Raw genomic sequence first — 25,347 nt, forward strand, 5'->3', positions numbered from 1 at the left:
AAGTTGATTTCTTATTCATCCTGTCACGAAAACAATCATATAATTGTAATTGCTCCTGATAATCTCAATATTAATAGTACACTATTATCAGTATCAGTCAACGATACAAATAGATAACATATAAATAAATGCAATATTCTGGTTTTACTCTGTCATCGATTCTGTAGATCCGTCTCAGTGCACTTATTAATGATGATTCAAGACGGAATAAATTATTGTGTGAATATATTATTTTCAACTTTCCATTAAAAACAAAACAGAACCTGAAGAGAAGAAAATATCATTTTATAAATTTATATCTTCGAAGAGGCATAGGGATGGGTGATGGTCTACGAAAAATTTTGTGCAAAGTTGAAAAATTATTGACATAATTTCACATGAGATTTTAAGTTCACTTCAGATTTGGCTTGGCGAATCATCACTTTCCATATTCAATTTTTGAAGAAAATGGAGAAGTACATTATATTAATGGGATCGTACACCCAAATGAAAATCTCAAGCCTTCAGTACCTTTCAACAGTAGATAAAATTGGAGATTGATGTTGAATGAACCAACAGAATCTTCCAATGGTGAAACTCATGATCTCAAAGAATATCTTTGAATGATTTTACTGCCACTTTTAAAAGCAGTTGAAACAGTACGATTCTGAACGATTCGATGATTTGGCTCTTGACTTTCTCGCTTGTAATAGAGATCGTAGTTCTTCTCAGATGATTGAAGAGTGTTGGGAGCACAAAAGCCAACTTTTCTTCTTCACTGCACTGCTCTGCTTCCAATAGTAAGTATGAGCACTCAGCACTCATCACTCCAACCACAAACGACACAGAGCAAAGAAATCTTTGTAGTGAGATTCACATTACATTTTCAGTATTCCCTATAAATAGCAATTATTGTGCTTCCACTCAACAACGCTGACAAAATTAAAGTGAATATCACTAAAAAATGTGTCTTTTTGTACAAGCAGCGGTACAATATGAGTGATTTATAATATAAATATCAGGGACCAAGCTTCGCTCTGGAGTGAAAAAGCATAAAAAATTTATTACGAAAGAAGAAATTATAATAACATTCATACAGAAACGTTCTATCTAATCACTGTAAATTTAGATTAATTCCCAGAGGAATGCGAAAATTTCCCTCACAAAGGCCCGGTTGCACAAAAGCCGATTAAATTTTAATCCTGATCAATTTCACGTGAACCAAATCAGAGAAGACCATTTCAAAAAGATGGATCTTCTGGAATTAATCGGGATTGAAAATAGCCCGGCTTTTTTACAACCGGCACTAAGTGTACCTGATTGAATGATTACAAAAGTTCAACAGCTGAGTCATAATTTTGACACAGTCCCACACACATGAGCTCGATCACTCTTTTCATCAACAGACGTTGAAATAATTATTATCAGCTTTTTTTCCAAGGATGAATAATAATTATCCTTTTAATGTCATTCAGCGAGTTTTCCCAGGGATGAGACTTAGTGCAATCGAGTTTTTATATTATAAACGTAGTATGTTCTAAATTTCGTGAGAATCGTTAGAGCCGTTTTCGAGATCCGGTGAAATACAAACATATAAACAGAAATTGCTCATTTAATAGTATAGGATGTTGAGTCATATGACAGCAATGTTGTGTTTAATCAAGAAGCATGAATAAATTCAAGCTTTTATTGGAAAACTACGATGTTAATTATAATCAAAATAAATTATTGTATTAATTCCATAATTTAGAATAATTCATTCATAAAAATGAGGAATATTTTCTGAATCTCATGAATGTGGATTGGAAGCTATCGACCAAGAATAAAGTTGCACAAAATCAGCCAATTACCTATGTTGCATATTGTACAACGGAAATTAATGGTGCGTGACCTATGAACACATTTCGTATTATTCGGTCATTAATTAGCAGAATACAGCAGTCAGTTCATTGGAAACACTCATTTTGTCCAATCAGCTCTCATTGTTAACATGAGCACGAACATGCAGTTGATACAAACGAGATCATTCTCATATTTGTGCACGTGGACAGACATGCTTCTCTCATAAATAATATTGGCATCGGAGCAGCAAAGCACACTCCAAGTACGTCATTATAGATGGAAAATTGTTTCAATTTCTGAATTTTTTATGAGGCGGAATTGAGTGCATATTAAATGAGAGGGATGAGAAACATTGTGGAGGATCAAAGCTTTGTGTCGAATTCAACATTTGATCCGACAAAATTCTGAACCACTCAAAATTTCAACCCGGATTCTCCACTCAATTATTAATTTTGCCATTAATTATATCGCATTATAAATTTTGTTACCAAGAGTATTTATCAATCTGACAGCATACAGTAAGTGCATTGAGTTTTTGGCCCTCTACATGCAATGGAAATACCACTTTCAACATGCATGTAATTATGAATCTTTTATTAAGTTTGAAGAGTGATTTGTCTGAATAGTTCTCAATTATGAATCTTGTTTGTGTAGTTGGATGGGCAATCTCCCTCTCATAAAATACAACCCTTTATATGATCTCACCTAGAAGCCTTGACTGCTCCTGACTGATCAAATTAAGCTGAGGGTATTTGCATCATTCGCATATGCAATATGTAGCAAAAACAGGCTACATACAATGCAGACCATACTGGCTGAATACAATATTCATTACAGCTCGACAGTGCTGTATTAATTCATGTATAATAATATTCACTATTCAAGTAGTGTGTCTTTCACTTCCATTAAATGAATAATTTCATTATTCCGTAGAAGGACTGTCCTTCTATAGGGTATTAGGGCATTGAAGAACAAACCAAATTTCAAAATAAGGTTAGAAAAGGTATAAGTAGTACTTTTGACGTTTTTTTTCTTCATCCATGAATCATATCAATGAATACTAATGAATAACTACAATGAATAACTAATGCTACTTGAAATCAACTCTCTTCAAACATTTGTTCTATCAGTTGAAAACTAGAACAATCAGGGAAATTATTTTAGGAGTTGCATAATAAAATAATATTCATATCCTGGTTGAGCGACCGCAGAGTGAAATCCCTTTGCAGAGTTTGTCCTATCATCACTACCAGAAAGTATGTGCACAAGGTACTAAATGGTCTCTTATCATCAATCTAATGATGGAACAGTAGAAAATGAGATGGCAATAGTAAAAATATAATGTATAATAATAATAATAATAATAATAATAATAATAATAATAATAATAATAATAATAATAATAATAATAATAATAATAATAATAATAATAATAATAATAATAATAATAATAATAATAATAATGTAATTCAGCGTTTTTTGATCACTGGTCATATATGCATAATATATGTTTTGAGTTTATCTTGAAGAAATTCACTGTATGGAGAAAATATTTTATGAATACTGCTCCTATTCACAATGTCATAAAGCTAATAAATACCTCACTAACGTTATTGTCACGCCAATCTGAACGTAATAATTGCGTCAAATATCTCAACGAAATCATTTTTATGATAACGGTAGACAGTACCAATACATTGATGGGTATAACAAGAAATCGTTTTCTTCAAAAAAAGTTTCTCAGTGGAAGTTTCTCCTTTCCTCAATTTCTTCCTGGAATTTGATCGACTTGACGAACTAACTCGTCATTTGAAGTTCTTGGAACTGATGATGTATTGAACTTCTGAAAGCTCTCATTCATTTGTCTTCAGTTATTGATAATTTCTATTTGTACTTTTCCACTCAAACCTTTACTAAAATAAGTAAAGAAATATCAATTTATTATTGAACTTGAATATTTATGTTTGGAACAGTTTGCTTAGGCTAGACTAGTTTCGGAAGTTCCAACTGAAATCACTACAAGTAACAAGATACATATTTCACTACATTTGAAAAACCAAGCTATATCGCACCCCCAGAGTAGAATAGAATGATTTTTTCATTTTTGTTTACATTACATACTACAATAGTAGTGTCAATCTCTGTTGAATCGTGATTTTAAAACTGCAGTTCTGCAGTTTTATATCACTCCTATATTCCCCCTGTACCAGTTATAATGTCTGATCTTTTTCGGAGAATAGCAACACTTCATCAGAGAATGACCAAATCTGGCCAAGCCGAGAAAGTCTGCTAGAGCTAGCTACCAAGTCTTGGGTTCGAATCCCGCCGATGGGCATTGAAGTTTGATAATCTGATAAAATCACCCACGTACTATCCATGGCCCAAGCACAAGCTGAAAGCTGTCAAATCATCCACAATAAATCATCGAATTACAAAACATTCAAAAATTGGACACAGGCACAGTATTTGGATAACTCTACCTTTCGCATTTCTATTCTCATTATTTATAAATCACCATTTTATAATTTCATTGAGGGAGAGAGTCACAACTCAGAATACATTGCTGTGGAGGGGTACATCTCGGATTAATTTGCTAAAAGACAGTACAACCAAAGAGTAGCCTATAGAAAGTGAGCAGCTATTACATACTAGGCCTCCATTCTCTAGCTACAACTTGAATGCGAGTCAATAATTTTCAGAAAGATTATTCCATTAATCATTCTAATTGCAACTTATTATTACTAGAAGATTTATTCCATGGAGAAATAATCCTGCTAGCAATAACTTATGTTTTGATTGTAGCTTCATCTATGTACCGGTAGTAGATATTTTGATATATCTTGTAGAAATTCACTCAATCAGGAAAATATCAAATAAAAATATTGCTCATATCAACAATGCTATGAGATAGCGTTCAATTGGGCTACTGCAATGGAGGTTTTTTCCCTGTTCATTATACTCTCATAAGCTTTTAAGGGGATAATGGGAAGATGATGATATTTTGTGAAATTTTCGTTCAGTTCTCTCCTCCATAAAAATTCACTTCTTCGTGCTGTAGAACGTTTCTTCGGCAGGTGACATGTGTTTCAAGCAAGACGTGAGCTTAGAACACATCATCATGCAATAAGGATTTTTGAAATATGTGTGATGTTATTTGCAGCTGTGCTCCTTTGACGATTACGGGTTGACGAGAGTCGTGTCTTATGATGAGCCACGCGGGACCGGCACTTGAGATGACGTTTATGAGAAAGGTGTTAGTGCTGTGAAGGACACTGAAAAGGCAACAGCAACGGTAATAGCCCCGGCATTACGAAAAGAGTATTACACAGCTTGATGAAATTTCCAGCGGTGGTCACAACGCGGCCTTTTAAAGGTTGACTGAGCACGGCTTGTGTGCCGTGTGCCCGTAAAAAGCTTCTGCTCCACAAATTTCTAGACCTATCGAATTTTGAAAGACGAATTTATTTTGAGCTATAAAAATAACATACGCTGTCAATCGACTTGTTCGTGATATGGAGCAGATCCCGGATAAAGGTGTTTAGATCCAAAATTTGTAACAAGAATGTGTCAAGTGAGTTCTGTGACAGTCACTACTGCATTTCTCTTCGACACCATATCAATAATAAAGTAAACTTTTAACTTCTTGGAACTTCATTGATGTCAAAACTTCACACGAACTCGGCGTGAGAAATATAATTGAATTTAAGAAACTTGTGGAACAGATCAAGAGGGCTTTGTTCCTTAGTACCAATGCTGAACCAATCAATAAACAGATTTGATCAATTTGATTATTTGTATCAATATTTTCTCGGTCACTTTGTTTGCATCACATACATTGTATTGTAGATGTTGAACAGCTATTCATGGCATCCCAACAACTAGTGAAAGTTCATCATTCATATTTTCTCCTAACTTTTCACTCAAATTAAAAAAGGGATATTTGGCAGGAATTTACACTGGCAGCGTCTCTATAGAATTGCTGCTAGTGTAATTCTGAATTCTGAAACAATATTGTATTCAATCGTTGAAGCTCATTTTCATTGCTGTCTTTCCATAAATAAATGAAATCGACTTCATCCAACTACTGCCAGTAGTATAATATATCTCAAATATATAATATGGAATTATATTTTGACTTCTTCAGCTGCATCTGCCTCTCAAGTTCGTTCAAAACAGTAATTGTGAACTTGTGATATATTTGCTGGAATATTGACTTTTTATATTGATAAATGGCAAGATAGTTTGTGATGTACAGAGTTGCATCTGCATATGGAATCCGTGGAAGTCACAGAAGAGAGATAAAGAATCACATCGAAATAATGTTGCAATAATTTTTAAATGATCGCTTTCAAATAAGTTTTTATAGTGATTGAAATAATGGAAGAGAGATGTTTGCAACATTTTATTTTCTAAGAATCACTTTCAAAATTAGCTATTGTTTCATAACTGCATGATTTCCTCACTGAAAAAAGCATAATTACTCCAAGTATAGTTGAATGAATTCGTTATTTTGAAAGTCAATGGATAGAAAATGAAAATTGAATCATTGAGGCATTGATTCTTACAAGGAAGGATTTTATTCTTTGTTTTAAACATGACTTGTTCCACCTTTGACGACCCGAGTTGAACCTTATTCTCTAAACTATCTAAACCCACGTTAAAATTCATAATGTGGAAGTTATTCGCATGCTCAAATCATAAAAGATATGCCCAGAGTGAGAACAATAAATACACTACCTATTACGCCGAACAATAAATTTTACGACCGAATAAAATAACTTGATGAGTTAGGTTAAACATGGTAGTCTAAAATTGAGATCACTTTACTTCCTATTCCCTTGCCAAAGTTATTTGAATGGGGTATTCTTATTTTATGATGCAAAGTAGTATGAGACATGCTTCGAAAATACATCGAATCTTTGCAGACCGTCAGCCAAGCAAGATTGAAAATTAAATCTCTTACAATTTGAAAAAATTCATTGAGCAGAATAACGTTTTCATGAGGCCCATAAAACGCTTCCCAAGGATATTTCTCCGTTCAAACCGAGTTCCTGCATACGTTCCTTAGCCTACTATGCAATCAATATAGCCAAGTTTTTCCGAAAATGCATGAAGTTGTCCTCATTTTTGATCAAAAAGACGATTGTGGAATCGCCAACAAGATGTCGAGCTGATGAATACTTATGGTAGGGTTAAACTTCATTGTAATACTTACAATACAAAATCATTTTGAAAATGTAGACTGTTAATGAAAATTCCCTTCTCGAAACCTCAAATGTATGAAATAATTATTACTTCCTCCCTGAATAATATATAAACAACCTCCCTTCAACCTCTCTCCCAATTCATGATAGAAATAATAATATTACAAATGATAACTTTCGTCTTATTTCCTTTTGTGCTATGTTGGTTGATGAAAGTTACATAACAAGCACATGCTACACTTTTGATAGACCTCACTTGTTCCTACTTTGATGGCTAAATTACCTATTTCAAATTCGTACAAGTATAAATCTCCTAGTGAAAGTTATCATGCAACTAAGATAAAACGTTGGGTGCAAGATACGGTTTTATCTCGTATCATGTCAACGCCAACTAGCCTATTTCATTCGTTCTGTCTTTATATATTACAACACATACTTTCACAACGTACGTGTCTTTTGTAGTCGAATCCAACTCAGAGATCATGGAGTCGGATAGAAGACCCACTGTGCCTGTAGCCTACTAGGACTACTAACTGGGATCACAGCTCCATTCATGTGTTTCTCTTCAGGCTCAACAATAATAATGAGCTTAGTCTCCTTCTTCACTCATGTGGGTTAATTGCAATTTCGCATCAATGCATGCATTAGAGTCTGAAGTAAGTTATATAGTTCATTTATAGAGGAGAACTGTTCCCTCAGGTCTAGTTCTGGACTGACATCAACTCTTTTCGAACTATATAACTGGAGAATTTGAAATTAAATAGGAAGAGAGCCTTTTCTGTTTGTCTGGACTAGTCAAGGGAAGTCTGTCAGCTAGGCACTGAATGGAATAAAACATATTATGTCATAAGAGGGTTATTCATATGAAATCTGCTCTCATCCTTAAAACTGAAACAAATAATGTTCTTTCTCGAATAACTATTGGGATCTTGTGGAGAGAATGAGACAACTGAACTTTTAAATAAACATCCGAACATCGGTTCTCTCAGTATACGTTCATTACTTTTCAGTGTAGCGAGCACTAGTATATCCCTATGTAACTCAACAGATGAAGTACGATAGAAATATTTAACATTCCAAAAAAGACAATGTAGTTTTCGTGCAGTGTATTCGTCTTTCAATGCTTACTTGTACACTTCAATAGTTCTATTGTATACCATATAGCTTTAACCTTGATCAATCAGCAAGAAATCATTCAAAAATATGTATTTCCTATTATAGCCTGATTTATGTATTTATGTATAATGTATTTCCTATTATAGTAGCCTGAAAGGTTCGTTAATGTGTATGTAGTCGTGAATGTACATCATTTTGGAGCTGCTGAATTTTGAGTATTCAAGACATGACAACTCTGTGAAATATGTTATAAATCTACAGTTATAGTTCTTATTAAGTGATCAATTTATATCCTTCCATCAACATTGCAAGATTTCCAAGTTAAATGATGCAGTATGTGTTGATATTATGTTGATACTGTTAACTGATATCAATTGAGATTGAAAGAAGACATCCTCTTCCAATCCTCTCTGCTGATTTGTTGGCACACCTTTTTTCTTTTGAAGACAAGGATAATCACTCCATCATGTCAATCACCATCACCGAAAACCTCTCTTCAAGTTGTCGAAAAATAACCATTCAATCAATAATGATATTCATTATGTTGTCATATTCAATTTCCTCTGTTTGTTTGAATTGAACAGTATAATTATTATAGGTCGATTTTTTCTTTCAGTGGTTCCAACTCATTTATTTTTTGCAACTCTGTTGACCTTAATGAACACGTATTTCTCGCATGATTGTGCTAACACTCTTCTAACAATCTTCTCGCGAATTTACCTTCTGTTTTTCTATAGAAACAAATATTATTATCTGAATCAGGAAACTGTTGCATGCAGATTTTATACACATAAAGAACAATACTTCAGATGAATTCCAGACATTGATTGACATCTACATAAAAGCTGCTAGCACTACTAAAACAAAAATAATCTTTGAACCCTCCATTTTACTTTTGTTAAACACCTGGCTATTGGAAAAAAAAAGCAACTAAAGCTCAATATTTATTCATTGATTTTTACTTCAGGAATCTTTACAAATAATATCACAGTTAATCCATTGTAACACTTCATATTTTCATTCGCTCCAATTCTAGTTCAGAAGTTCTCGATCTTTTACTTGCCGAATTTATTTCTTTTCACTTGCCGAATAATACTTGCAATATTATTTCCAAAATAGAAACTCTTTCATTGTTGACCAATTAGTACGTCTGTGCCTTTCAATCATAAATATTCAATATTTTTCTCATGAAAAAGATGCAATCCTCATGGAAGATCGGTGATGATGAAAAATCATCAAATCAATAAGAATCATAAAGAGCAATATCGATATGAGTTAACTCACTGTAATATTACATTTTTTCTCACATTTGAATCGAATCTTCAATTCGAGATCTATGGAACTTTATAGTAAATGTCAGAGTCATCAATAGACGGACAAACTTTTTGACGGAGAATTTATTATTGTAAATGTTTGTTGCATTGTTCCATGGTGTCACCGAGGCAGGGTTAACAAATTACTAGATAAATGGTTTATTTAAATCGAGATATATATAAAAATTTAAAATAACATTTTCAAAATAAAGTTTTATTGAGAACAGATGTAGAATGTGAATTCTAAACTTGTAAGTTATAATATTTTGGTGACGTGTCTGTAATGTTGGAGGCGTTGGCTTCGTGACTTGCAACTTAGGTTTTTTCCTGTTCAGCCTCTCTAGAAAAATGGCTGGCTACAAGTGTTGTTGTGGAGTTTTGCTCTAAATCATTTTCGTTTATTAATGTTTTAAATTGAGTTTTATACAAATTTTTACGTTCTGTTTTGTTCATAATTAGCTATTAGAGTAGTCAAGCCAATAGCCACTGTGTTTCAACTGTAAACTAGATAAGTATTTTAGTTCGTAATAACTCTGAAATAATTAGGCTTAAGATATATTTTTTCTTTGTGTATTTGTGTAAATTCATCTGAAGATTATAAGTTAATTTGCTCTGAAAACTGGATTTCTCATTCATAGGCAATAGATCCATTCACAGTTTATCAAGAATCTATTTCATTGGAGCCGACAACTATCCTTAGGTTGATAGGTGTTAAATGCTATTCCAACCGTTTAAGGAAAAATTGGTAGCACGGCAAATGTTACCCCTGTGGTGGGACCGAGTTACAAAATAAATATGTCCCAAATGGTACACCATGAAATCCCTGGTTATAGAAATTATTAGTGGATAGATATCTTGATAGGTTATGAATGGTTTGTTGCTGAGTGGGAGGTCGGTTCAAGAGAGATCAAGTTTTAATGAATCAGTGCATATTACAAAATGGCAAACATTAAAAATGATCTGAATCTTATAGCATTCTTAACACAAAGATTTGATGAGTTAAATGCTAAATTTGATAAGCAAAATGCTAAGTTAGACCAAATGTTTAAAAATCAAAATGCTAGGTTTGATGATATGAAGCAAGAATGTACTAGCATTAGACTAGAGCAGGTTAGTATAAACCTTCTATTGAAAAATGCAAATGAAACATTGAAAGATAGTCATGAAGATGAAAACAAATTGAAGCAGGATGATAGTAGTGTTAAGTTACAAGATCAACTCATTCAAGTCTCTGACAATGTAGGCCTAGTTACTGTTGTTGAAAAAGTCAACCATAGTGAGACAGTAGAATTGAGTAAAGAAGTAGGTAGGGAGTTGTCTTCACTGAAAGTCAACTATCATGAAAGTAATATTGCTACATTAAAGGTTAGGAAAACTATGAACAAAGTGAATGATTACATGAGACAGGTTTCTATGGAGGTTAGGAACAATGTAAACAAAATGAATGTTGCTTTGAGTCAAGTTGATGAGTTCAACTTTCAACTGAGAATTGAAAAGGTGTATGCTATGCATTCTCAAGTGAACATGACTAACTTTTGTAGGCAAAACTGCTTGGTTGAAACAAATGAACCTATGAATAAAATCATGCTATTGAAGAAAACAAAACACAAAGTTTCCATTGATGTATTAGTATTCAAAGGTTGTTTCAAGTTGCTTATTTACAAGATGATGACAGTGAATCACATGATGAAAGGGTATTCCCCAACACACAATGATTAGGAATCCTGTGTTATGCCGGGATTCAGAATAGCATAATCGCTACACAGTGTATGGTAGGAGTCCATAATTGTGTCTTTTTTCTTTCCTGTAGCCTATTTTTCTTGGCCCTTAATCTTTTCAATTTTCGATTCTTTCCTGTCTTTGTGTAATGTTCAGTAAAATTCTTCTATGATGCATATCTTAACCAATCTTGTCCATAGTCATTTAAATTTGTATTTTTCTGAAATAATTTTGGAAGTTAAAATAGTAGCTTATTTTCCTAATCTTTAAATTGTTGATAAAACTTAACTTTTCTAAAATCTATCCATTGTAGTGTAAATAATTGTTTGCTTGCGGTATATTTTTTCATCATGTATTACATATTTTAATCATGTCTATTTTTTTTCAGGTATTATATTAGGTAATTAGGTTTTTCAGAGCAATTTTGTCCCATGTTCTCATCTTTCATTGCATATCGTGCCATAAGCCATATGTAATTAGGTTATAGTTTTCTTCTGGGCTTTTAACCCATTTTGCATTTTATTTTTTCTTTGCTGTCCAATACTTTGGATTTTTGGTAGACAAGTAGGTGTGATTCTTTTAGAGGTGTGGGCGTGAACCACATATGGCTGGACTCGATTATCTGACCTACTTGTTTGCGATATAAAAACCTTATGACTGCAACAACAAATGTTTGTAAAAACTTTTGCATACTTTTGTTTTTGTGGTCCGATACTAGAGTCTGCTATCACATTGCCTTACAGACATCTAGGAACTTTCCACCCAGTCACAATAGTCAACATATTTTTTCCTTCACCAGTTGTTTTTGTGGGAGTGATAGCTCACAATTATAACAAATTAGAGTCATACTTGGAATTTACAAAATTCCATAGTAGTATATTTTATTAAATATACTTCCTCATGAAAGTTCAGTACTGACATGTAGGATAGGCTCTAATTAATCTTTCTCTTCTTTGTATTGTTTTAGGGAATTTATTTACCCAGTTTTCTTTTTCTCTTGTTTGTATTTTTTAGGGAACTTATTTACCCATATTTCATCTTGATCGTCTTTGTATTATAATCTTGAAATGTTTGTACTTATTATACAGTCTTTAAATTTTAAATTATTTAAAAAAAAAAAATAATGGTTCAATTTAAAACGTTTTGTTATATTATTAATTGAAATAAGTTTTTTGTGATTGATATCTTTTTCAAAATTTTTAAAATTGTTTGTTCTATAAATTTTGATATCATTGATTATCATTTGAAATGGATGCTGGAGTGTATGTAGAATTTTTAGTGGGGTTTGTTGATTAGAATTTTGCTGGTATGTGATTGTTTTTTGAGATGGAAACCCATAATTGCCTAAAGAAGGAATAACAGAGGTTATGACTTAGAGAGGCAGTAATGAGATAATATTTTTTGTAATGATTAATAATGTTGATTGCCATAGATGCAGATGATTAATTATGAATATTGTTTGCCTTTGAAGCAAAATATTATTGATGTTTTGAATGGTTTCTTGTTTAATGATTGATAGTAAAGTTTTGTCATGAAATGTAGTTTGTGTTTAGAACATTGAAAAGTCGAAATAAACTATAGTATCCAACAAACGATGATTAACAATATTAAATAATTTGCTTTTTATACAATTTTTGAACAAAATTGAAACTAAATAATTTTGAAACCCTGAATGATAAATCATAAATGTGAAATGAACTTGCTATAAATGAAATGTTATACTAAATGATAATGAAATGCAGATATATTATGAAATGATTGTGAATAGAAGACCAATTGTCTGAAATTATTGAAATATGTATTGAAATTAAATTTTGTTGTGATGATCTGATGTTTTTTACAATTTTGATAATGATACAGGGTGTTATGAAATTATATTTCTATTTTGAAGAATGGATTAAATGTTGATATTTGAACAGTGAATAGATGAAAATGAATTTTTTTTTAAATTTATCATTGATATGTCCATATTTCACAATTTATGTATTGCTGACTGTATAATAAGATGTTAACAAATTTCAATTTCATAAATATTTAAAAATAATTTTCATGTGTATTAGATTGTATTGATAGCCTAATCAAGTTTTTCTTTTTAGTTTATAAGCATTTTAAGGTAACAGGTACAGCACAGACATTAACATTGAAATAGTTATCATGTGAATCTCGAAATCAGCAACAAGTGAACGCCATGAAGAGTGTTAAGAACATTTGGGTGATTTTCGAACTAGTGTGACATAACTACGCCAATATCTACGCCAAAATCTACGCTGCGGCCTACACTAATAAATACGCCAATATCAACACCAATAACTATGCCTAAATCTACACTGCGGCCTACACCAATAACTACGCCAATGTCAACACCAATATCAACACCAATAACTACGCCAAAATCTACGCCGATGCCTGTGCTGATGCCAACGCCAATATCTACGCCGATGCCTGCGCCGAAGCCAATATCTGCGCCAATGCTGATGCCAAAATCTGTGCCAATGCTGATGCCTACACTAATACCTACAACAATATCAACTAATAACTACGCCAAAATGCCAAAATCTACGCCAATGCCAATAGCTACGTCAATGCCTGCGCCAATGCCAAAATCTGCGCCAATGCTGCACCAATGCCAATAGCTACGCCAATGCCTGCGCCAATGCTGATGCCAACACCAAAATCAACGCCGATGCCTGTGCTGATGTCAATGCCTGCGCCAATGCCAATAGCTACGCCAATGCCTGCGCCAATGCTGATGCCAACACCAAAATCAACGCCGATGCCTGTGCTGATGTCAATGCCTGCGCCAATGCCAATAGCTACGCCAATGCCAAAATCTGCGCCAATGCTAATGCCAATGCCTGCGCCAATGCCAATGCCTGCGCCAATGCCAATATCAACGCCGATGCCAAAGCCGACACCAAAGCATACGCCAATAGCAATGCCAATGCGTATTGCTGACTCTGTATCTCAAACTTCAACACTACTGCATTACCTGAAGGTAATTGCCATCCATGTTCACATTCACAACTTTGAATTCAGAAGAACAGTCACAGTATCATGAAAGAATTGATTCAAAAAATCCTCTCCTAAATTATTCCTGTATGCAGAACTCTAAACCTTGAAAGCTGAAAATATCAAAAAACCAAACCTTACCTAAATTAATCCTCACCTAAATTAATCCTGTATGCAGTGTCTATCTCTTTTCCAAAAAACGAATTACATTGTCATTTCAAGCCTGAAATGTACATTGTATAATTACAAATATGATACAAAATTTATGTGACTCTGTATTGAATTTGGAATGCAGCCGTCTACTACAAACATGAAGCAATGCTAACTGAGATGTCACCTGTATCGAGTTTGGAATGCAGCCGTCTACTACAAGCATGAGGCAATGCTAACTGAGATGTCACCTGTATCGAGTTTGATATGCATCAGTCGACTACAAGTATCAGCCCAACACTACGTGCATCCAGATCAGCCCAACACTTAACGTCATCACATTGGAGTCACACTTAACTGAAAATCATACTGAGTGCCTTAACGGACTGTTTTCCAAAATGTGCATCAATAAAATCAACCGCGTCAATAGTGAAAGAAATGAACATTTTTTGATTTATTGAAATTTTATGTGAAAATTAAATGTAACAATTCATCAATTCATTTAAAAAAAAAAATAATAATAATAATTTTTTTATTCAACATACTAAAATTTTTTTATGCAATAAAAATTAAATTTTTCTATCTATTAAATTTATGTGCAATTTCAAAAAACTATTCTTTATATATTAAACTTTCTGTTGAGATATTTTCCTTTAAATTATAAAGCTAAATCAAAAGTAATTTTGATATTCTATATTTTGAGATATTGTTTGGAAACATATAACAAACGCTATTGATGAATTTTTATAATAATTTTCAATATTTTTGGATGACATGTAATGTTTTTCTAGAAAAAATTGTTACTGTTCTCGAATTTAAATTTCAACAATTTTCATTAGGGTCAATGTAATTTTTTTCTTTAAATTTTCAAACAGTAAAATTTTTTTTATGTCAAGAGGGGGGTATTTGTAATATTACATTTTTTCTCACATTTGAATCGAATCTTCAATTCGAGATCTATGGAACTTTATAGTAAATGTCAGAGTCATCAATAGACGGACAAACTTTTTGATGGAGAATTTATTATCGTAAATGTTTGTTGCATTGTTCCATGGTGTCACCGAGGCAGGGTTAACAAATTACTAGATAAATGGTTTATTTAAATCGAGATATATATAAAAATTTAAAATAACATTTTCAAAATAAAGTTTTATTGAGAACAGATGTAGAATGTGAATTCTAAACTTGTAAGTTATAATATTTTGGTGACGTGTCTGTAATGTTGGAGGCGTTGGCTTCGTGACTTGCAACTTAGGTTTTTTCCTGTTCAGCCTCTCTAGAAAAATGGCTGGCTACAAGTGTTGTTGTGGAGTTTTGCTCTAAATCATTTTCGTTTATTAATGTTTTAAATTGAGTTTTATACAAATTTTTACGTTCTGTTTTGTTCATAATTAGCTATTAGAGTAGTCAAGCCAATAGCCACTGTGTTTCAACTGTAAACTAGATAAGTATTTTAGTTCGTAATAACTCTGAAATAATTAGGCTTAAGATATATTTTTTCTTTGTGTATTTGTGTAAATTCATCTGAAGATTATAAGTTAATTTGCTCTGAAAACTGGATTTCTCATTCATAGGCAATAGATCCATTCACAGTTTATCAAGAATCTATTTCATTGGAGCCGACAACTATCCTTAGGTTGATAGGTGTTAAATGCTATTCCAACCGTTTAAGGAAAAATTGGTAGCACGGCATCACTAAAGACAGAAATGACTCTCAGTTGGAGCTTCCAGTGCACTGAACTTCTTTCAATTTCATTTATATTATCTGGAACTTAAGCTGCACCATGAATGGAAACGATTCTTACTCACCTGATCATTGACAGAATAGTTCTTTCCTCCTTGTCAAGTTTCGAGTCTTTCTTGGTTGAAATGGAACAGACCAGCTTCCTCGCACAGCCAACTGGATCCTGAGCCAATATTGCTTCGAAAGGGTGTTCACTTCCCAGTGACCTGTCCAATTCGTAGTAGTCCATTTGCTGTAACCGAACACGTGAAAATAACATGAAAGTGACATATCACTTTCACAAGGTTATCTCAATCTTAAAAATTCTGTCAATATTGCAACGTCGGAACATTGTATACCATTATAAATTCCCTCTTGTAATCATAATCGAATCGATGAAACTGACAGGCCTTGAAAACAGCATCAAAAGAGTCCAATACATGACAATACAATTTTATTTGTGCATTTATTATCAATTTCAGAATCAGAAACACTTCACCCCCTACATTGAAAATGGAGTAGCATTTCTGCACTTTCTCATATATTTTACAACTGTAAATAAAGCAATAATAGTATTTTCAAAGTCAATAACCATGACATATTCCATGGTCATTTCGAATAGGTCTGCTGGGTACATTTCTACTGTATAATGTGAGCTCAAGAGTATTAAGCTCAGAGTAGCACCGGCATACAGAAGCAGAATAATAAGTTATTCATGTTATAAAGCCAAATATTGAATAGAAATAGCATTCGTGAACTGAACTTTATTTGATGATAGCCTTTCATTATTTTCTCATCCCGCATTATATATTCGATAATTATTTAAGGAGTAAATATTTATCCTACCCCTATCCTCGCTTACAAGCAATATACTAATATAAATAGTATCACATTTGAATAACTGAAGCGAGTTTATTGAGCCAGCCAGCTATTAATGAAATGTAGAATGGAGGGTACACAAACATTCATAATATTCGATTTCAATACGTGCCTGAGAAGCAAAGGCTTTTCTCTATAATATAGAGTTTTACTCACATCAGGAATAGATCGCTTCCACAATCCAAGTGCATGTCCCAGTTCCCTCCCACCAGTGATCTTCATGTAGTCTCCGGCCAGTTTGTGAATGAGGTAGAGTCCAGCCAAGCCGAGAATGGCCAGTAGTGCCACTCTGATGAAATGAATGTGAGCTTTTACGATTCCGCTCATCACAATCAGGAACACTGCCAGTATTGTCCATCCCCAGCGAGACAACATCTGCAAAAACCCCAGCATTTCGTTCTCAGAAAACAAAATATTATTCACATTCGAAATTAAAATTGCAATAAAGATTATAAGTAGGGATTGAAAATGGGTGCTGAATTATTGATTGTTCTGAAAATGATTAAAAATGAAGATGATTGATTGTTCAAACTGAACCTTCATATATCGACTTGAATATGACCCTTGGAGTACTTGGTCATTTTGTGTTATCGGATGTAATGGTCTTGTTATCGCTTGTTGGCTGATGTCATAATTTTACAGCGTAAGAACTGGGATATCGGTCTCACTACTTGTCTTCTTTCTCACTTTATTATTGAGAGAGGAGTATGCTTATGAGGGGAATTAATTTTTGTCCTTTCTTAATTGGCAAGCCTGATTGAGCTCTATCCCGGGTTTTGCTAGGGCGTTGCCCGTCGCTTGGAAAACTTTGGAGCCAGAGGACATCTGCGTATCTCTGCCCGATTTTTGTTGCAATTAATTCTAGTTCTGGATTCTAGTTAAAATATGTAGTCGATCATTGGTTGTGACCAAATTGTAGGCTACATATTCTTCAGTATTATTTTTTCTTTTATTATGAATTGTTAAATTCCATGTAAAACTAGGGAAGAGGAAGATACGAGAATGGTTCTATTTTATACTTGAATAATTTCCGCCTAGAGCGGTTTACGAGTTGACGACCCACGGCCTTCACAATCGACCAGGAACCCTCGCATCATTATAAGGACGGCCGCAGTGGATTCTTCTACCATCGGGCTCTGTACTACGAACTCGCAGGACGTGTCAGGGACAGCAATAAACCGTCAGTATCAAATCAATATAATACCCAGTACGATCAACGGAAAAAGGTATGAAAAGATAATTCGTCGTGAGAAGGTGTAAACAGGGAAAACGAAGTGAAATATGAACTGCTTCAAAAAGGGGAGGGGTTCGCCAATACAGACTGTGTTTGGTGTGATTAGCATTTCTTAAAATGTTTAATCACCCCTGACACAATCTAAGTCTTTTTGGGGCAAAAATAATAAAAGGCGCCTAGGGACTATAAATTAGATTTAAAAGGTTAATTTTCTGTAATGTGAAGAACAGGCTGATCTTGTAAACTTGTTTTGTTTTAGTTCTAATTTTACTAGTCCTAATATTTCCTGTTTGAGTAACTTCCCAACCTTAGATTTTGTTAAATTTCTTGTTTGCTGAATTCATTTATTTTTTGAAGATCTGTGTATTAATTTTGGTTTACCTGATTTATTAAGGCCTTAAGTTTATTTCTAGTGAGTTGAAATATATTTTTCGATGTTCACAAAAGTCGGGTTAATTAAAATCATATCTCTCTCTACAAATATGTTGTTCTTTCATGAGTCTCCTTTCCACACCAGATAGTAAGTCAAGTAGTATTTATTTTGTTACGTGATTCAAAATGTATTTATAAATTTTACTTTCAACTAAAGAAACGTAACACGGAGCTACCCCACTGCCCTAGTATTCTCATGAAGCTTCAGGGATCCAATAGTTAGATTGTCCCAGGATTACAAATGTTTCAATTCAATCACTGCTACCATAGTCATCACAGCTACTGTAGTCACTGCTACCATAGATAGAGAAAAGATAGCATGATATCACTATCAAATAATGAATTTCAACGGTTATCAATCAATTAAAGTGTCCTAATCCTCAACTGAGCTAAACCAAATTTCATTGATGCACAGAAACGTATTCGCGCTTTGAAAGGATGTGAACGCTGACAAGAGAACTGTTTCACTCTTTACCCTGTCACAGAGTAAACAATACCTACAGTTGTTCGAATTTGCACATCAATCAATCCAATCTGCATCTCAATTACTTTGATTACAATTAAATAGTCTAGTACGGTTTGTGGAACAGTGGAGTGAGTCATTAATTAAATAATAGTTGTTTGACTTTCGATTCATTAGAATCATTACAAAGCTGTCGCCACAATTGAATGGGTTTTAAAGAGATAATGAGAGCAATTTCGAAATTTGATCTCAATTTTACTATTAAAACTCTGAAAAATAATTTATGATGGTTGAAAGTTGAACTACCGAGGTTTACAAGGGATTCAACTGGGAAATGTAGGAGAGTATTAAAAGAATGAAAGTGGATACCACCCGAACTACGATGAGTAGGAATCTTGTCCAGAGAAACTGGAATAATCGAAATGAATTGATTGATTGATTGATTGAGTACTTTATTTATGTAGATTACAATATATACTGGCTTATACACTTGTATACAATAGCTTACAATACAGCAAAGTTATAGATGAATTTACATAATATAGACTAAGAAAATAACTATTGAACTGTATATTATATGAAAAAGCAATTTGTAATATAATAACTATAGATAATAATCATATTGTTATGCATCTATATAAATTGGCGGAGCTTTGGACATATCAATGTCCATTCTTTGGGTGTCATTCATGAATGGCAGATGGGATGCGAGAATCAGCTGGAATTCTAAAATAAACTCGCATCTATATTATAATCAATCAATATAAGATCAGATTTACCGGAAAAATGGCAACAAAACCATTCTATCATTCTCACTGACTTAATAGCGTTAATCCTACTATAGAATCCACTACTGAGCAATTCCATATGATGCATGATACTTTTAATAATTAACTATGACTGTTTTTTTGGATTACATAATGTATTGTTACCTAGATTATATCGTTCATGTCTTCGAATCTCATTGTCTGAAATATACTGGAAAGTGGTCTATATGAGGATACCCTCCACATCCCATGAAAAAGTTGAAATAGAACTTCCATTCAATTCAATAACGTATTGATTGTCAGAAAGGCAAAGATGACATGTCCTAGAGTCGTCAAGGAAGTTGGAGTCTTTATATTGCAAATATTCAACTACGTCAGAGTCGACAAAAATTTCTCAAGGGGAAACGATCTTAGAGTCTAGATTTATTATTCATGAAGATTTTTATCGAACAAAGGGGCAGAAAATCACCTCTATCCTCAATTTTTAAGAAGATAGAACAAATTATGATGTACGAGATGAAAACAAACGTCAGGAAAAGATTCTTCTTTGGAAGCCAGCGATAATGAAATCATTCTCAGGGTGAAAACATAGTGGAGTGGCGGAAAGAGCTTCTGGTTTGAGAGTTTTGAATGTAATGCATGTATTGAATTGGGTCAAAACATACCGCTCCACTTTGTGTGCCATCATTTAAATACATTCATTCATGATGCTTCACATTCAACACTCTCAATCTTGAAGCTACGCCCTTCCACTATCTTTCCACCCGATCGAGGCCGCGAAGCTATTAAGATGGAAAAACCTCTTCTTGTAGCTTGTTTGCTTGAAGCTTGTCGTCGTGTATCTCGGTAGTCAAAAATAGTTGAGAAAGATTAATCAATGAGTCAGAAGTTAACCATTCAGAAGTCATCCAATGAGAGTTGAGTAATACAGAACTCAACTAATCACAAGCTGCCCAATCAGAGAGTAGGTATGGCGACAGTTAATTGGTGAAAGAGAACTCAACCAATTGAAAAGTACATTTATAGTTTTTATTGTAAAAATGGAATCTTGAGTCGCTCTTGACCTAAACTTTCGTACGTAATAGTACAATATACACTCCTCTTTCTGGAATCAGAAGATTTCTTCTACTTCAATGAGAAATTTTGTTAATCATCAATTCAACTTATCCCATTTTTATATTATTATGTTCCTTCTCAAGCAGTTTCTCTAATTATTCAACTTTTTCCATTTCAGTGGAATTATGTAAGAGGAATGAAATACATAATACAGATCAATATTATAGCCCGTTACAATAAAACTTCATTGGGCAAAACCTCATCGCAGCCAAAATATTCTAACCTTAAGCTACAGTCCAGGCCCCGGCCTATTGATGGGCAGACTTGGCATTCACCTTGGGCGCAAATTTTTTGGGGCGCAAAATGAAAGAGATAATGAAACTAAATTAGAGGAGCAAATCACCAAATATGTGGAACAAGAAAACAAGTGGCTGTTAGAATTTTTCAGACCATACCTGTCACCACTAACAGCAGAGTGCAGAGAGAGGATTTTCCGCTGTGAATTTTCTGAAGAATATTGAGAGATTTGCTCTTTCAGACAGCAAGAGTGAAACTGTCGCATGTTATTACTGTTTTGTAAATAAGACTCAACACTAAGCACAGATTTTTCTGATGTAATAAACAAATTCGTCATATTAATGTTGGAAAAAATCTGTTTTTTGAAACGCTTTGTACAAAGAAGGATCTTAGAAATAATGATTTCTATATAATATATTATGATTTCTTGAATTTTCAATTAAAAATATCTCAATTATCGACCGACTTTTAATTAATATTGAATATGATGACTTACGAGACTTTTGCTACGTGAGCTGGCTGATGACTGAGATTACCTACCCTACAAGTAGGAGGAAAAATATGATTTTCCGCAATCATGATGATAATATTTATGTATTAAATGAATTCTAAATGATTGGATGGATAAATGAAATAATATTGTGCATGTATTTTTGTACAATCAATATTATGTAACAGTTATTTGAGCATATAAATCTTCTTCTATCCAGGATACCAATCGACGTCTAAGGGATCAATCTAATATCTTTCAAACTCTTCAAATAAGAGATCTAGAAAAATCTCAGCAACCCTGAATGCCTCTTTCTCGTACGGAACAGAATAACTGAACAGTAGTCTAAGTAGAATACCAACCTTGAACTTGGAAGAAAGTATGAGCGCGATCGATGAAGTCCTGAGCACACAAGGCACTAACACTTTTCGGAAATAGATTCGGTTCTCTACCGTTACAAGGTTGAACAAAATCTAAGTTCAAGACCAAGCCCGGGAAGCTGTTTAGTTGTGAGGCAGGACACCGGAAAGCAAAAGCAGATTGATCCCCTCTCCCGCTCTACCCTCTCCTGTCCACAGTTACCACTCCACAACATCATAACGACCGTTGTAAGACGTGTGCACTTTCTTACTACTTCCTTCCGTCCTTCCGTCTCTTGGGACTCTCACTGCTACATCCCTTCTTCGTGCTCCTTTTCGTCATTATTCTTTCTCTCCTCATACTGGTTCCCCGACCGGAAGACGCCGCTTGTACGAGTTCAATAATGTCTCAAGATGGAGAGAGAAACACCATGTGAAGGTGACGATAGAAAGAAACAGAATCGGAAACCAATAAACAGCATCCAGCTAGAATTTAAATTTGTATTTTAAGAAGCTACGAACGGAAAAAGTTGTAAACGGAACTTGACTATTTATCAGCGAATCTTTATTTCCATACCTGATCGACGTTTCCTGCTAATTTGAAGTGATATAAGAGTGGTACTATTATCTTTCTATGACAACATAGTGATTGAATGATGGTGTATTGGGAACAACATAATATATATAACCGTAACGGTACTTAGCATTTATAAACGCTAGAAATTATTATTGGAACATAATTTGAATCAGATCTCATTCGTGATGTGCCCCCATATATTGTTATAGAGTTTTCAAATCGGTGTACAGCAGTAATGTGACATCCCATTTGAATGCACAGTATTTGAGTAAACGATTTTAATAGAGTTTAAAAATAACTTTATGATTCTCTACAGGAAAAATCTGGTGTGGCGCACTCACACAACTTTCCTTGCCGTTATGAAAATTGATCACCTGACGTTAGTGTTCACACGCTACTATTCAATCTACTATCTGAGCCAGCTGGTGACAGGACAATAACGCTGGAGGCACACGAGGTCTGCTATCTCTTCATAGTGAATGAAGAGATAGAGATTTAATAGAATTAACAGTTGCCAACAGTTTGCGATTGAATAATCACATTTTCTCGAAGTTCGAGCTTATTTGAATCTTAGGTGAAAATGTTACTGAACATTAATTGAAGAGATTTTCATGCTCAATCCTTTCCACTTGAATATTTGTTTTTGAATTGTATCTGAAGCCTGATAATCGGGAATCTAAAATCAAACTTTGCATGGATGAGGCGGAGCTCCTGGAGTTCTTACAGATATTAGTGGCAGTTGATACTTATCAATGACTATATTAGGTATAAATTTGATCAAAATCGTTGGAGCCGTTTTCGAGAAAATCGCGAAAAATCCTGTTTTTGACAACATTTTCACCATTTTAGCCGCCATCTTGAATAGCATTCGATCGAAATTGTTCGTGTCGTGATAATTTTATGAAATAAACGTCATAAGCTTACATATCAAATATAGGCTTAATCATGGTTTTTTGCACGTCTTCAATGATTCTGCAAATATCGGTTCATTTTCTTTATGAGATCATGAACATGCTTTGGACATTTCCTGCATTTCCTCAATGAATGGAATAAAACTTCTCAAGTATCATCTTAAAACGTTCCATTTATCAATCGCAACATGTTTCAACCATGTATGGTCACTTTACAAGTGGAAATGGAATAAAAATTTCAACTTGAAAATGGACATAAATGATTGGAAAATTTTGTGGTGAATGATTAGAGCATTCGAAAGGGTAGGCCTACTTGAGAAGCTTTATTCTATTCTATCGATTGTAATGTGTAGTAGTCTTATAAAGAAACGTGCATAATGAAGATCCAATAATTATAATAGTAAAAGGGCAATATTGTATTCCAGTGATTATCATGGATACGACAGTTTTCTCATCAAAAATGAATTGACGATGTGGGGATAAAAATCCATCTTCATATAACAAGGATTTCAAAATTGAATTAACTTATCAAGTTTACGATGGGGACAAACGTCTTGAGAGATAGGTAGATTGGGGACTTTTGTTAATGAAAATTAACAGAAGTTATCTCAGTAATGAGTTCCCGCAGGCTAAATTCATTCAGTAACGACATTGCAAATTTCAACAAAGGCAGGAAATAATCATTGATTGGGGGAAAGATAATTGAGGGAAGAGAGAGAGAAAAAGAGAGAGATGAGATGAACGGAAGATTATATCGTCCAATTCCATTGTGTATAATACAATAATAATATTATTTTGGCATCTCACCGAGCAACGATCAAAGATAATTGAAAACAATCATCAGAAGATGAAAGTAAGATTTTTTCATCTACAATAATAATAGTCATTCCTGATAAACGATCAGAATCCTATTTGAATCTGTGTTTCATATTATCATGGATCATGGAAAGTAGCGTTGAAGTGATAACATTTTGTATACTTTTCTTTTGTATACTTTCTATGGATGTTCTGAGTGCTACATAGCATAGCAAATTACTGAGTTATGTCAGTTTTGATAGCTTTCTTTCCCATTCAATCAACATTTGAGAATAAAAGATAATAGAGATTATAAACTATTAAATTTACTCATTTACAAGTGCAATGTGAATAATATTCCCATTTTAAATACATGTTTGATAATAATCTTTATGTTATCCCAAAAAAGTGGGTTTTTCTTCTTCTTTAACACTATAGCCCAATATGAGCTTTGGCCGCCTTCACCACAGCTCTCCACGTTTCTCGGTCCCCAGTCATTTGTCTCCATCCTCTACATCCTATTTTTTGAAGATCGTCTCACACCTTTTTCGCGGTCTTCCTCTCTACTTTCTTGAATTTAGCCTCTCCTTGAATATTATTTTGGACATTATGTTCTCATTCATTCTACAGGTATGTCCAAATCACCCAAGCCACTGCGTCTCTATAAATTTTACAATATTTTGGCCTTTTATCAATTATTTATCAACGCCTCGAGCTCTGAATTGGTTCTTCTCCTCCACTCTTCTCCTTCTTCAACTGGACCATCATTTAAAAAAGGGAGTGAAATTCATGATTTTCATTGAGAATTATAGATAAGCCCATAGAAGTATATTGAGTTGAAAAATTATATTCTTTTGATTCATTGAAAAAATATTATTGACTAAAGTTCAGGGAAATACTATCGTTCTTCTCAAAAAATACAGTTTGAACTATGCCAATTTATAAACAGATTTATCATCAGATTAATACATAGATTTAACGGTAATTTCATTGTGAGTGTGGAAAATGCATATTAAACAGTTTGAAAGGGCT

General features: G+C 33.7%; 1 protein-coding gene across 1 annotated transcript in view; it reads right to left on the reverse strand.

Moving 5' to 3' along the window:
• The window catches only part of LOC111043714, a 57,259-nt gene extending 35,054 nt beyond the window's left edge, over positions 1–22,205 (reverse strand). The window contains exons 1-3 of the mRNA XM_022328745.2: positions 22,036–22,205; positions 17,091–17,309; positions 16,142–16,308 (exon numbers count right to left, since the gene is read on the reverse strand). Coding sequence (XP_022184437.1) covers positions 16,142–16,308; positions 17,091–17,309 — 386 coding nt within the window. The 5' untranslated portion in view covers positions 22,036–22,205. The remainder of the gene's footprint in view (positions 1–16,141; positions 16,309–17,090; positions 17,310–22,035) is intronic.
• Positions 22,206–25,347: the final 3,142 nt, after the last annotated feature.

The sequence above is a fragment of the Nilaparvata lugens genome, chromosome 3 (genome assembly GCF_014356525.2).
Source record: "Nilaparvata lugens isolate BPH chromosome 3, ASM1435652v1, whole genome shotgun sequence".
Taxonomy (NCBI): domain Eukaryota; kingdom Metazoa; phylum Arthropoda; class Insecta; order Hemiptera; family Delphacidae; genus Nilaparvata; species Nilaparvata lugens.